This window comes from Cnephaeus nilssonii, assembly GCF_951640355.1.
Source record: "Cnephaeus nilssonii genome assembly, chromosome: 23".
Lineage (NCBI taxonomy): Eukaryota > Metazoa > Chordata > Mammalia > Chiroptera > Vespertilionidae > Cnephaeus > Cnephaeus nilssonii.
In genome coordinates, this window is record NC_137094.1 from 9646931 (window position 1) to 9663066 (window position 16136).

The window sequence follows — 16136 nt, forward strand, 5'->3', positions numbered from 1 at the left end:
TCTATGAGGGAAGAATTGTAGAGAATTATGTCCAATCGATCAATGAGGTCATGATATACATTCACTTTTCTTCTTCTTTTATTTTGTTTGAAAATGAAAGAGAAATGAGAGGAGCTAAGGGTGGCTCTGAATAAATGCTTCTTTTATTTCTCTACATATCCACTTAGGACACTCAAACATGAGACCTTCAATCTACGTCTAATTCACGCAAATAGGCATTTTATAATGGTGTTTGGGTTATTAATTTAAGATGATGTGTTTGTTTCCACTTTATAGTACAACAACAGAACTTAATGCTGCTGGTGATTGGTTTCCCTACAACTCCCCAGTTAAACACACAGACTACATTTATTTCACATACAAGTTATTCACAAATGGCACTTATGCAGCCAGAAAATGGATTCTAAATCCATTGTTTCTCCTGTGCAGGAAAGCCCATTTCGTTTATTACTCCTTTGCACAGCTATTTGTGTTCAAGGAAAGGTGCATAAAGTTAAAGAAAAAGGAAGTCAAGGATAGCATTTCTCAGCTCACACTCCCCTGCGCTGTTGAAAGCTATAATTTTTAAGTCAGGAAATCTGAGTTCTTTCAAAAGAACTGCTGTTGGGTTTGTGGGGAAATAGACACTTATCTTCTAAGAATTTAAATGTATGGATTTCATGAGTAAACCGGAGGAAGAGACCCTGTTATTTTATCAGGCTTGAGTTTCAGCCAAAAGTGGCTGGTAGATCCTTCAGAAATTATCCATTATCATCAAAGTATCCATTTGATAGTTTACCTTTCCAAAAAATCCACTGCTGGTTTCTTCCTTTCAAAGGAACACTAAGCTTTTTGACATGAAGCATTCTTTATATAGAAAACATCATTAGTGAATTCCTGGTGAGGAGCCATATGTCCCTACGTGGAATTTTCCATTTTATTCCCCATTTACTGGTAGGAAGTTCAGGTCTAATATTCTGAGGTACAACAATCCCTTTCATTAGCAGAGTAATGGAAAGGCGGTTCAGGACTCTATGATGGTAGTTAACATTATACTTCTGTTAAGAAATTTATTTATGCCTCTATTTCCCCACATGCAGAATAGGCAAATAATAAAGTTTAAAAAATAATTAGTTGATCACTAGCCCAAGCTTTTGAGCATGTTTTTCTCTTAAAAGTAAATGATAACACCCACCCCAGTCCCCAATCCACAGGTAACCATTATTATCAGATGGGTGTGTAAGCTCCCAGAATTTGTCTATGCATCTATCTATAGAAATACATATTATTTTCTATGTGTGCTTCTTGTACATAAAATACAATATATTAATGTAGTTCTATAACTTCTTTATATGTGCAGATCTTTTCATTTAAAAAAATTTAATGTTTTCATTGATTATTTTAGAGAGGGAGAAAGAGAGAGGGAGAGAGAGATAGAAATATCAATGAGATAGAAATATCAATTGGCTGCCTCCTCATGCCCCCCTACTGGGTATCAAGCCCACAACCCGGGCATGTGCCCTGATGGGGAATCGAACCAGTTCATGGGGTGATGAAGCTACACTGGCCAGGCTCATCTCATTCTTTTAAACTGATGTATACAATTCCACAATGTGAATATACCCAAATTTATTTAGCAACTCCCGTACTCACAGACATTTACATTGCTTCTAATACTTGGCATTAGACAAATTACGGTTCAATACACACCCTGGTTCAGGCCTCCTTGTGCAGTTGTGGGAAAGTCATTTTCTGGCACAGATCATTAAAGTAAAACTGCTATGTCACAGGGAATTAACATTTCAAAATGAACAGATTTTGTTAATTTGCCTTCTACAGTGACGGTCCCACTTTACATTCCCTCAAGCCATGTTTGTACATTTCTTCCACTGTTCACTTGTCAACGTCCTTATTCCTCGTGGTCCCTCTCAGACGTCAACTAACTGCTCCGTGAAATCTCCCTGGGTATCCGGATGGGTTGTCATCACTTCCTCCTCAGATTCACCTGAGCATCCTGCTCACCTGTTCTTTTGGAACATCCCCTTTTGGATTCTCCCTCTTCCTACAGGTTTGGGTACCTGTCCTATACACTTCTACCTGATTGCAAGGTCTAGAGGGCAGTGGGTATTTTAGTCCATGTCAGCAGGGAGCATGGTGCTTATTATATAAGGAACTCCAGAAATATCTAACTTTTGATTTTTGGAGGAATTTCATATCCAAGTCTAGAATAATAATAACTTTTATATAACACTAAATCGAAAAGGTTTAAAGAATGGAAAGTGAGCATTAACTTGGAAGGCTTATAGTTGACCCAAACTTGAAGAATGGAAACCCAGAATATTATTTTCTTTCTTACCTACTGACTTTAGGCCGTCTTCCTTGTTTGTTATAAAAGAGTTCAGAGAGTTTACTTAAAATTGCCATAGGAAAACATCTCCTCCCAAAGCACGGGTATTTTTAATTACCTCGAGGTGCTGCCTGCAGCGTCTGACCTAGAAAAGGCTCGCTTGAGGTGCACCCGGCAGATGTACAAGCTGTAAGAGTGAAGCTGTAGCTGGTATACGGCTGGAGACCTAGAAAGAGCAAACAAGAAATCAAGTTCATCTGGAGAGGATTATTTATTATCAACGAGGCACCAGAAGTGACATGCAGAGCTGCCGAGACGGTATCCAAAATTTTTTTTTTTAAGAGCAGAAAACACCCTTTAAGGAAGATGAGAGCTTCATAAGCAGTTCAGTATTAATAGAAACTTCATTAATCACTGATGAAATAAGAAACTCTCAGCCTTTGAAGAGATTTACTCATGGAATCCAGCCATCCACCTTTCTCTTGATTCCCCTATACCACGGGCCATTGGCGGGGCCGCCCTGCCCAGGTGGCAGGAGCCCTCTTTCTCTCAAGGAGCCCATCCCGCGCTTAGAGAGCTCCAGAGTTCTTGTTTTGTTTCAAAGTCCTTCCTTAGACTGTGCTGAACTCTTTCGATCACTTCCAGCCCTAGGGACGTACAGAACAAATCTAATTTCTTTTCCACATGACAGTTCTTCAAATATTTGTGGACAGTTCTCAAATGCCCCCCGAGTCGCCTCTTCTCTGGGCTAACCATCCCAGTTTCTGCAACCGCTTCTTACACGAATAGGGGCGGAAAAAAATAAAAAAGAATGCTAGATTCAATGTTCTTTTTAGCCCCGAGCCATACCCAGCTAATATTAACACCAACTAACCCCCTTTTTTTAAGCTTTGTACTTCACCATGAGATAGTTGACCATCTCACTTACTGCTGTAGTGCTTTGGGGGGGAATGTTCGTTTTGTCTTTACACATAGATTAAACATAATTTGATGAGGGGACAGTGCTTATTATTATTATTATTTGTATTTAGAATAACACAGCACAGTAGCAGCTCAATAAGAAGATCCCAGGGAGAAAAATGACAATCCATTTACAACACAAGTTCTATGTTGTTAGACTTGACCACTTCCTGGCTGGTGACCTTGGAAAGTAATCTGGCTTTTCTTTACCTTGATCTACTGATCTGTAAAATGGGAAATCTACCTGGTAGCATGTAGCTCCTAAGACTGTTGAGAAGGGGAAATGGGTTACTTCAACAACACTTTATGTTGGCAGAAGCAGCCTTAAGATGTAGAAACATTCAACAAGATGTATACTGAGTCTAATCTTGCCTGTTTTGATTGTTGGAAAAATTCAAATGTTGCCAAAACTTAATTTTTTTAAATAGACTTAGTTTGTACATCAAATAATGGGGCTTAGTTGTAACAGGCATCAGATGATCACTACTGTCACATGAACTCTGAACGACATTTTCACATACTGTGTCCTTTGCATGGGGTGTCTCTTCCTCCAGAGACATCCATGTGTCACTCTAACGTCACACAAATGTGTTCAAGTGCTACATCTTTAAAGATTTTGACCTTCGGCACCCAACACTTTTTATCAAATTACTATCTTCCTTCCTGGCCTTCAACATTACCTGTTATTTTGTTATATGTCTGTTTATTTGTTGTTCGTCAACCCCTCCATCATCTAAGCTCTGAAAGAACAAGGACACTGGTTTACCCACCACTGCCCCCTCCGAAGAGCGACCAGCACAATGCAGGCGCTCGCTACAGGAATGAGACCACTGACTGACTGGTTCACTGAGGATCAGAGCGGTGGTCTGGGTTCTCTGCTAAAGCAAGGAGGTGCCGTAGCTGGCGCTGCTCCAGGAATCAGCATCCGCGCCCTTCACGTTTCCTTATCAATTCAGTGAAAAGATGCAGATACTTATTTGACTGCAATCTTCCATCTGGTTGTGATGGGAGGATTTGGACAATTTTGATATTTAGCTGATTTGCAGATGAGGAATGTGATGAAAGATCCAAGTCATACCCAAGCCATGATGTTTGATAAAAGCTGATGGGGAAATGCGCGAGGTGATAAAACACAGGGCTCAAAAAAGAAATGGAAGGAAACATCTGAGAAGAAAGGTCAGAGACTGCAGGGGCAAGAGCTGAGTTTGCCTGGTGATGTCCCCCAGGCACTGCCTTCACTGAAAAACGGGGGTCTTGACCCTTGTCACACCATTTCATCTGAGTACCTTACTCCTCACTTAGAATGGAAGCAGTTTGAGAGTAGGGATGGTATTTTGAGGTTTCTAAAAATATAGTGCCTATTTTAAATGTTCATTGTTTGTGAAATATTGTTTAAAGAAGACAACCATACAAAAGTGCTCCATCACCACGTGTGGGCTATGAGGGCATGATAGTGTAGACTTGTTTATATGGGCTACAGACCAATGGGAGAGAAGGTGATCTCTGAATCTATAACTCCCCACATTCCATTCTTAGGTCCTGCATTTTCCATATCGCTAGAGGACTGGATGACTAACGGGCTTGGTTCAAATACCCCATACGGCAAGTATCCGCTGCCATCAGACGGAGATGATTTCCATGAATGAGACGACCTTCTATATGGATGCCTCTGTACAACTCAATAACACCAACACATTTCAACGGGAATTTGCTGTCATTTTCAGTAAGTCTCTATTGGTAGCCCTTAAAATGAGATATGTATGAAGTATCAGCACCAGGCAATGGAAAGGGCACACCGACTGAAAAGTACTCATGAATTGATCAGGATGAGAAGACGGAAATAAAGAGAGATCTCCAAGGAACCGCTTCGACTGTAACTTAATCCTGAAGTCGAAGAGAAGGAGAAAAGAAAACATCACTCAAGCGCTCAGCACTGAATCAAAAGAGTAGGAAACAGCTGTTGAAGAGAAAGGCAAATGCATGGAGAAGAGGCAGGCATTTAACACTGCAGCACAGTGACGATTGCTGTGTCTGCAAATTACACGGATTTCCCCACAGGGAACCATGTGCTTTATTTTTAAAGGAAAGAGGCATAAAAAAGCCACACTCATTACAAGTACACTTCCAAGTAACGTTACCTTTAAGAGTAAATATGTGTTAAAATGGGATACAGACCAATTTGAGAGAAGGTGATATCTCTTAAATATCACAAAAAGTCTGCCTATGGATTATAAAGATATGATTTGGGAAACAAAACCCAGGCCCGTGGAAGTTACATTTGACGTACTCTATAAGGAACAGCTTGTTTCTCAGGTTTAATCTCCAGATTAACTGCCAGGAAAAGGCATGTTGTCTGTTCTAATTTTGGGCAGCCAGCACTACTGCAAAGCACGCATCCAGGGATGCTGCGGTGACACCTGTCACATTCTAAAGAATGACCAAATAGCCTTGAAGACTATGAGATGCCACAGGTGCCTCTATCAACTTGGTTACTGAGAGGTCTGGGCAGCTCTAGAAAGCTTTTGTCGGGTGGTCATCAGCATTGTAACCTTGTGGATAAATGACCTGCTTTAGCAACTCCTGGTTTATGGGTTGTCGTTCAACCACTGAGCAACACTAGCCATGCCTATCTTTACATTTTTATTAATTTCTGACAGGAAGGGAGAAGGAGAGAGAGAGAGAAACATCAATGATGAGAAAGAATCATTGATCAGCTGCCTCCTGCATGCCCCCAACTGTGGATTGTCCCCAACTCTGGCTTATGCCCTGACCAGGAATTGAACCGGAAACGTTACCTTCTGGTTCATAGGTTAATGCTCAGCTACTGGACCACACCATCTGGGCTTAAAATGCCTAATGATTTCTGAACAAGGGACCCCTCATTTCGTTATGTCCTGGGCCTTGCATATTACGAGGCCCATCCTGCCTGAGATTTAGATGTGCTTGATGGTCTCACCTTTATAGCTAATAAAGATGAAACACAGGCATTCAGATGCTAGTTTGCTACTCAACATTTATTCCCTTGACAAAGATTTTGACACTTCATGTGTGTTAAGTGGTGTGACAGGTACCCATCCCAGCCCAGTGAGACAAGGGCAGATGGGAAGCTAATGTCTCTCTCCGTCAGCAGCTTTATCTACTCGTTGAGGAGCAGAAACCAGAGAAAAGGATATGGTAACAAAGTCTAACAAACGCTAGGACAGCAGAATGTAGGACAGATACTATGGAAGCATACAGACTTATCCAAATGTAAAATCTCACTGTACAGAATGTCCCCATTTTGTGACATGGATGGTGAAACTATGTTCTCTTTTCCCCAAAGCGATGTGCAGGAAATCTGTCTGCCCGTGTATAGGTCCTCTCTGCTATACTAGTAAGGAGCACTGTGCATGCCTTTCAGCACAGGGAGCTTTCATGAGCTTCCTAGAGGATGCGGGCGGAAGGCAAACGCCTCTCCTTGCTAACTTCGTGCTGGTGTGTCTTCCCTTTTAAGTGAAATGCAATGCGGAGCAACTTTTAATGAATTTTTTAAAGAAAACATTTCCCCTGGAGTTAAAAGACACATAAGCCCTTATCCTGTCTGCCGCTAAAGAGGACATGATTAATTCATTTTGTCCTCCGTGGCCCTAATTATTTCGTTAATCCCCTTTCCCTGCATCCACCCCGATGCTGACGTGAGGAGGGCCCCCGTCTAAAGTGGAGGTAACCCAGAATGAAACAATGCTGTCGCTGACATCCCGATCGTTCGGTGCGGGCCGGCGGCCCTGTTTGGTAACCGGTGATATGAAGAGGCCGGTTATTGACAAGCTGCCATGTGCTGTTTGCATTAGCGAATATGAGAAGATGATGGTGCTGCTCCCTCGTCCCTGCGGAATCCAGCTCAGTGAGATAGCAGAAAACGCGCCGGTTTACTTAGAGCATTGATAACACCTCTAAATAATTAACTGAGGACTTCCTGTCTTCAATTACTTAATGCTTTTTTTAACATCTTGAGAGGATTATAAGCAATTTATGGATCGCACGTGAGGAGTGCACTCGCCGCTATTCCCACAAAGCATTTAAGGGATCATGTTTCCAAAGCTTGGTGGTAATTAAAAATAAGCACGGAGACAATGGGGCTGGGGCACTGCGCTCGCTCCCCTGCTGTCGCTTCGCAGGACCTAGATTTCAGGCTCCAGGATGACTGCAGGTACAACTTCATCCGTGTTGCACTGCTACCCGGGGAATGCTGAGGTTTGGGAAATGATGAGAAAATGAAAGCATTCATCCCAGGGGGTCCAGGCAGCTCTTCGTCAAACCTTTGAGATGAACTGTGAAATACACTTGCTTATTTGAGTTCATTCCATGACCTCAATAAAACAGTCACTCATATAAAACACTTGTGTGTTCAAGGTGGTTGGTCCGCTATCCATGGTGCTGAATCTGCCTGGCAGATCAAATGCGTCTGCACTCCATAGATCTCGGGGTTTAGGTCATCTAATGCCTACCCAGCACCATTCCTGTCCTCCAGGGATACACCCGGGTGGCTATGAACTTAGTCAGGTTTTGCTGAATGAGGTTTATTTGCTCTTTCAACAGATAACTCTCTCTTTATGGCTGTATCCCCCCAAGTGATGTGTTCTCTAAATTGATCTAAAACAACACAAATGGACCAAACGGAAGACCTGGTGAATGAAGCTCTCCTACAGCTTACATTCCAGCGGGAAGAGACATAAACAGACAAAGAGAAAACCAACGAAAATATCAGGCAGTGACAGGTCGATGACAAAAATGAGATGCAGGTGATGTGGTGGTGTGTTAGGGAAGCCACAGCTAGACTGGGGACTTCAGAAAAGCCTTCTCTCCTACAGAAGTGACATTGAAGCTCAAACATGTTCATTATTATTATAATCACTACCAGTAATTATCTAACATTATACTGTTATACCGTACTGTTATTATACTATCAAAGCTAATTATAAACTGTTATAATAAACAATAAAAATAATGCGCTTATTAATTGATGTTAATAATAACAAGTTGTCACAACCAGTCAACTGTCAACTATTCTGTGTATTAATTACTGACTTGGTAGATAAATGTTGGCCTCTTGCTGATTTTCCCTCCCCTCTTGCGCTTTCCATACTTTCTTGGCTACCTTCGTCCCATTACCTGTGAGTGTATCCTTGGGGAATGAAAATGCCTCTTTCTGTTTGTCTGGGGGGAATAAAAAGTGAATACTGATGCAAAAACCCTACACATCATGCATATCAAAGCCAAACAGAAATGATTTCCGAAGTGATCTGCTGTGGTGGCTTATTGCTGCCAGTGTGGCTCCTTCTATTAGCGCGGGTAAGCGGGATCTGACCATATGTCAAGAGAACACGTCCTTTTGAAGTGACCTCATCTATCACACACACACCCCTGGGATGCTCGGCCCCCCAACCACAAGGACAGACGCTTCCGGTAGGTTTTACCTGTGACCGTATGTTCCCTCCTGTCGGTGGTATCCGTGTGGATGAGCCCTTTCCCAACCTGCCGGAGCTGGTACTCCTTAATGATGCCATTTGGTTTCTCGGGGGCATCCCAGCTCAAGTGCAGGGCGTCGGCCCTGGGGGCTGTGATCCTCGGGGGCAGGACGCTCTGCGGGACTCCTTGGGGAGTAGTGACAGCCACCTGAAACACGGAGTCAAACGGCCTTTATCACAGGGGTGCACTAGGTATGCCCACCCATGAGAATGTCCCTTTTGTTTTAAATAAATGTATTTTTTATTGATTTCAGAGAGAATGGGAAAAGGGGAGATGAAACATCAATGAGGAGAGAGAATCATGGATCGGCTGCCTCCTGCACACCCCACATCCGGGATCGAGACCACAACCCAGCCATGTGCCCTGACCGGGAATGGAACCGTGACCTCCTGGTTCATAGGTCGACGCTCAACCATTGAGCCACACCAGATGGGCTGTTTTAAAATGTTGTCGCCTGGCCTGGCACATCATGAGCAGGGGCTTGGAGAAGGGCACCCTCTTTCTTTGATTCCTTCCCTCCCATTCTATCGAAATGATAAAATCCGACCTTGAACACATTCCATAAGTCTCTGGCTACCATTTATCACATCCAGGCTCAACAGCCATTCTGACGGCCGAGAGCAGCCCTCCATTTAAACGAGTGAGACCTGGCTGGCAGACTGTCAGCCTGGAGAACTCTTGATAACTCTCTCCCATATGGCCCAGGAGTGTCTCTGCATCTTAACAGCCTGATTTTGTACATGTTAAGCACTGGTAAACATGGAGCCAAAAGCCACATCTGAACTCGCTTGCACACGACATGCTTTGAACAGTATACATGGGCAGACGTTCGTCTTCCAGGCTTCCTGTGATCCCGGGATGACACTACCGTGCCTGCCCCAATGTTCTAGGAAAGGACCAAGTGAGAAGAAAAAGAACCAATCAGCCAGTTATTTGTGGAACATCGTAGAAATATGACTTGGGGAGAAAAGGGGTTGCATTTGTGTGCTGTTTTTCACAGAATTTACTCTGATTTTACCTTTTAATCATTTTTTTTGGGGGGAGGGCAGTGGTAAGCATGAGCTGTGCCTGTGCAGACAGCTGGGTTTTGCTTGGACTGCGCAGGCCCTAATTTCTGATTGGGACGATCAGCTGCCATCTGCCCCAGGGGTGACAGGTTTCTGCGAGGGTCTGTGGACTGTAAAGCTGAACCCAGTCTGGCTGAATGACTGACTTGGGACAGTTCTCGTGCAGGGTCTGAGGAGGCTGTGTCTCTTAAGATTGAATGACGTGTAAGGACTGGAGCTGCTGCATGTGAGTCTATTTCCTCCTAGGCGTCCTCTGTGATTATGGCTTTTTATTGTCTCCTGGAGGGTTTGTCTCTCCCAGTCTCTGGGTGGGGTTTTCTGCCTTCATTTCACTCAGCATTCCCCAATGCTCATCACCTATGGTCTTCTGCTTGGACCACAGTCAAACACTGCTTGCTTCAATCTCCCTCATATATCTTTCTAGCAAACTCCAGTCCACACACACACACACACACACACGTATATATAAATTCAGAGAGGAAGGGAGAAGGAGAGAGAGAGGAACATAAATGATAAGAGAGAATCATTGATTGGCTGCCTCCTGCATGCCCCCTGCTGGGGATTGAGCCCGAGATCCGGGCATGTGCCCTGACCTGGAACTGAACTGTGACCTCCTGGTTCATAAGTCGATGCTCAACCATTTAGCCATCCACTCCCTTCTTAGTCCTGCTTCTTACTCATTATTTTCGCATAAAGTACCAAATAATATTTTCTCCCTCCACTCTGCTCTTGGCTCCTTCTCTTAAATACGTATTTAAAAACTATCCAAACTTTAACCTTAATGTTTAACTTCTTCCTCTTTCGATTTTTTCTTTGCTTGCACGATGGCACTGTGACCCACACACTGCTCCGGCCAGATACCTTGAAAGTACCCACGACTCACTCCTTTCATTTCTCTGCATACAGTTGACCATGAAATCCCATCTATCTTACCCTCTGATACCTGCTGTATCTTTCTGAGTCGCCATTCTGATCCCTCTGCCCAAGTTCAGGGCTACAGTATTTCTTGGCAAGGTTGTTGCAGAACCCTTACACACATTTTATTTTCTATGCTAGGCTTCTTTTGCTCTTTGTTTTATTTTTTAACTTTTGTTTTCCAAGAGCTTTTTAAAAATTCTATTTAAATAGAAACCCCCTTAAACAGAATATTGGTTTGGGAATTATCATGGATTTATAGAAGAACATCTAAAAATAGTTAGTGGGCCCAGCCAGCGTGGCTCAGTGCTTGAGTGTCGACCTATAAACCAGGAGGTCACGGTTCGATTCCCAGTCAGGGTACATGCCCAGGTTGTGGGTTCGGTCCCCAGTGTGGAGGCAGCCTATCGATGATTCTATCTCATCATTGATGTTTCTATCTCTCCCTCCCTCCCTACCACTCTGAAATCAATAAAAATATATTTAAAAAAATAAAAGAGTTGGTGGAAGAAAACTGTGATAAAAAGGATATATGGATTCAAGTATTCTTATTTATTTATGAAACACTGATATTTGGATAAATCTTTCTTCCAGTGATCTCTAGTTTAAGAGGCATAAGTATTAGTACTCAATTGAAATGCCACCTGGACACCCTCAACACAACATTGAGAGAAACACTGTATTCTATCGCTGGGCAAATCACTCTTGACCTAGACATTAGATGGTCTTCCCGGCGGATAACTTCACCCAGGGGTGAGGCCAACTCCCCTTACCTCGCCGCTGGGGACACAGCCCGCAACCGTGCAAGCTTTCAGCTGGTATGAATATTCCTGAAAAGGCTGAATTCCCGTTGTATCCGAGAAGGTCAATGACCTTCCCCGAAAATATTCCACTCCATTCCGGAGAAGAATGTAGTAAATGATATGACCTGAAAGAGACAGAGAAATGCTTGTATTTGAGCATCATAACCTTGTAACCATTTGCAAACAACGTACATGTCTTAGAGTTTGGAACAAATGAGATGCTATGGCGTTATGTATTTAATTTCCATTTGCTATCACATTGCTATGAGCAAAGCGTTCTTAATTATACGCACTCTTAGGGAGGAGATGGATTCTTGACATAGCTAATCAGAGTCATTTATGCTTATTTCCCCTCACTAGCAAACAAATTTACTTTCAATATTAAAACCATTTTGCCTTCCCATAACCTGCTTTATTTGTCAGAGCAACCCAGGTAAAGGCTGGTATTCAAGAAAAAAAATTGGGGGCTCACAATGTATGCGGGCTATTTCACAAAAAGAATGACTAGTTGGTACAAACCTCAAGTCCACTTGATCAGGAAACACTTTTTAGGGGTTAGATGCATGCCAATTATGTGTAGATTACACACATTTCAATGTGCTCATGGAACTACGGTATTTCTATCTTAAAAGCAGCTTAGTACCATTCGGTTGTATGGGTTCCTTCCAGGTTAGGACTATTCCATCTTCAGGATGGTCTGTTCTGATCCACTGAGGGGCACTCACTCCCTGAGGCACGTCTTCTTTTGTGCTGGCTCTAACAGCTCCGCTGAATCCTCGTCCGTAGCCATTCCAAGCCGAAATCCTATACTCGTATGTTGTATAGGGCTCCAGGTTCGCATCTAGAGAGATAGACAGTGAACGGTAGAATTTAAAAAAAAAATTTAGATTACCATCATATTGCAAATGAATAGCAAAACCTTTAAACATTTTTTTTTTCTAAAAAGGCTTAATGCTCTAATCCTCTCCCTGGAAATAAAACTCTAATGTCTTGATTCTATGAATCATAAAAAAATATCTTCCATGTTTCATAGATGCAGAGATATGGAATGGCACAGAACAGAATTCACCTTTTCTGACCAGAGGAATGTGGGCACACCAAAGAAATGATTCGAAAAGAAAAGCCCTCGACTGATGCCCATCGGATGTCACTGCTTCCTAAGTTCATGCTCCCTCCACTCCTGCAGGGGGCGGGTTTGCCAACCTTCTTTTATAGTTTCATCATTATAAATGTCACCAATTCTTACGGTGTTAATATCACTTGATTAGATCATCCTATGGATTATAATGCAGCTGTTATGAGATGCAGGACTGGAAAGCGAGCGTATTGTGGTTAGTGAAGAAGAATGATTGTGTCCTGCTCTCCTCTCCCACCAAAGCAAAACTGAGACAGACCCCAAACCAGCCATCTATTCAAACCAGCCACCAGCTCTAGCTCCACATCTACATGAGATTAATTTTCAGTCCATCCACGTGGCTTGTTTGACCACATTCTTACATCTTGAACAATGAACCCTGCCCTGCCTACCTTATAGAATTAGCACGAAAATGAAATACAATTAAATTATATGGAAGAACTTCATAAAAGGTCAATTGCCACCAAACATAAGGGATTATCTTCTGTCCCCATTTTCTCTGCTAAAATGGTGTCTACCCCTAGTTACCTGTGATGACCACCAGAGGGTCTGCAGATTTCCCTTCCATTCTGGTCAGAGACTGCATTTCCCAGTGTTCTTTGCAGTTTGGTGTGGTCACATGACTGAGATCTCAACAAGGGAAGGGCAGGGAAGTGATATGAGCTCCTTACGCATCAATTTCTAAAGAGGAAGTCACTGCCTTCATTGCTGGTCTTGTCCCCTGCGTATGGGTTAAAACTAGGAAATGGAGTCTCAGGCTGCAACTGTGGACAAGGGCAGCACCCCAAGCACCACGAGCCACGAAGTGGGAGGAATCTGGATCCCGGAATATGGGCTGAGGTGCCCACCCCTCCACTCACTCACAGATGGTCACTGTGCTTTTGAACCTCTTTGCTCAGCAGATTAAACCATCTCTTGATACTAGCTGTTATCTCCCACCCTTCAAGCCCACATCACCATTTCTCATTTCAGTTCCTCATTTTTTTTCTCTTCTACTACATTTCCTTCTTCTCTTTTTTACCCTTTCATCTCTTGCCCTTATTCCTTTATTTTCCTGTGAGGCTTAGTATTTCAGAGATGCTTCCAGTCCATAAAAGCATTCTTGATTACTTTACACAAAAGGAATCATTTGTTGAAATGTTACCTTTCCTCAGTAATCTCTTTCTCAGAGCTCTTTTTCCCATTGGCAGAATTTCCTTTTTTTTTTTTAACTTTGTATCTCAAGATCATTTTGTATGTTATATGGGGTTAGTCTTCTAATAACAGAGGGTTTTGTTTGGGGGGATATAGATGTTCAATATTTACTCGTTAATTGCTTAACTGCTCCGGACATGTTTGTCTTCAATCACTTCTAGCTAACATAGTAATCCTTCAAAAATGCATATCATAGAGTGTCATTCCATAACTAAAAATGCGTATCATAGCACGTCATTTAACATCTACCCCTTGCCGCATAAAGGTGAACTGTTTATTTATTTGTTCCTTATTCTCTACAGGTTTACTTTAAAATAGCCTGCATCCTTGTTTAAAGTTAAACTAAAAATATTTAAACTGCTAACTTTGAACAAATCCAGATTGTGCCTTTAAGGGCCCTGTGACTCGCTGGCCCACAGGGTGACGGAATGAACTGCTATCAGATCGAGAAGGAAGATGATGTCAGAGTGAAATCAACCTGCATGTCACAGCTTCTCACAACCCCTCGCGTGGCGTGGGCAATGCATCCTTCCTGTTACCTGTAAAGGAGAACGTGTCTGCGCGTCCCGTGTGCACCAGCTCTTCCGCAGAGGAGCACGCTTCTTCCACAGATGTCTTCTCCGTGGAGCTGCGAGACCCTCTGATCACTGTGCAGACGTGGCTGGTGAAGTTGAAGTCACACCGGCCGCAATGTGCTGTGGCCACCGCAGACGCTGGGCAGACAGTGCCGCACGCTTCGGGGGTGTCCTAGGCCAGGCGGTGGGGGTAGCGGGGGGGGGGGGGGAGAGAGAGGGGAGAGGACTTTACTATTTCATTTAGGTAGACATGGGGTCAAGTTCTACAACTTTTAATGACATCTTCCATCAAGTTCATGAATGAATCTCTCAAAATGAATAAAAAAGAGAAGTGAAGGCAGTTTGTGTGCTAGAAAGAGCATTTATGTTGAAGTGACACAGACTTGGATTCAAGATCCAGTTGAACAAGTCCCTAGCTCTGTGACCTTGAGCAAGTGACCTAGACTCTCCAAGCCTCAGCTTCTTCAGCAAGAAAATGGAAATTAAATGTAGCAGTTTTGTTGGGGGACTCAAAGGGCATCTGGGAATGCCTTATGCTCAGTAGATCCACTATCATTCATAACAGTCATTGTTATTTTATTATTGTTACTTTGACACTTTCCTAGTGGAGTTTTTGAGAAAATAAGAAATGTGGTATTTGAGGATCTACACCTCCTATGCTGTTGGGAAAGTATGATCTGTAAGAAGTACCCCATCCAAGTGAAAATCTACATGTAGTTCATGAACTGCCATTATACTTACTTACTAGAGGCCCGGTGCATGAAATTCATGCACTGGTGTGCGTGTGTGTGTGTGTGTGTGTGTGTGGGGGGGGGGGGGGGGTCCTTCAGCCCGGCCTGCACTCTCTTGCAGTCTGGGAGCCCTTGGGGGGAGTGGGCCTAAGCTGTCAGTTGGACATCCTTAGCACTGCCGTGGAGGTGGGAGAGGCTCCCGCCACCACTGCTGTGCTCAACAGCTATGAGCCTGGCTTCTGGCTGAGCGGCACTCCCCCAGTGGGAGCACACTGACCACCAGAGGGAAGCTCCTGCGTTGAGCGTCTGCCCCCAGGTGGTCAGTGTGCATCACTGTGACTGGTTGTTCTGCAGTTTGGTTGATTTGCATTTATTATATAGGATATTTGTAAGCCTTGCCTCTAATGAATCTCTAGATTTTAAAATATATTTTGATAAACACTAATATGTTTTAATCTCATAAAATAAAATATTTCATCATTCCAAATTTTACAGGGATATATACAAGTCAATACAGGGTGGGGCAAAAGTAGGTTTACAGTTGTTTGTTACTAAGTGAATTTGCTGGATCTAAGGTCTCTATCAAAGAAAAGTGGTGGGTTTGGGTTGAGGGGCTAGAGGGAAGCAGCCAGAATCTCCCTGTGTTTCCCTCCAAGGCCCCCACGGGCATGAGATGGCACCACGCCAGGCCCTGGCTCTCCTGGGCACACAGGTGTTTCAGTCCTGCCCTGACCGGAAGCTCTGGGTAAGGCTCCTAGAGGACAGCTAGCTCAGCATTATTAATTCCCTTAGAACTCGCTGCAATGACATCAATCACAGCGAGCTCGCTGTGTGTTAATATGGATGCAATGCGGAAATGAATAATGCACACAGCAGTTTTGACATCCCCATTCTAGAACAATGGCCACAAACAATGTATTTC

The 16136-nt window shown here is 43.3% G+C and overlaps 1 protein-coding gene across 1 annotated transcript in view; it reads right to left on the reverse strand.

Annotated features, from left to right (window-relative positions):
• Positions 1 to 16136, reverse strand: part of USH2A (usherin) — a gene marked incomplete at its 5' end in the record, with an annotated part of 397572 nt that overhangs the window by 71340 nt on the left and 310096 nt on the right. The window contains 5 exons of the mRNA XM_079763761.1: positions 2445 to 2552; positions 8743 to 8941; positions 11550 to 11704; positions 12223 to 12420; positions 14448 to 14655. Coding sequence (XP_079619887.1) covers positions 2445 to 2552; positions 8743 to 8941; positions 11550 to 11704; positions 12223 to 12420; positions 14448 to 14655 — 868 coding nt within the window. The remainder of the gene's footprint in view (positions 1 to 2444; positions 2553 to 8742; positions 8942 to 11549; positions 11705 to 12222; positions 12421 to 14447; positions 14656 to 16136) is intronic.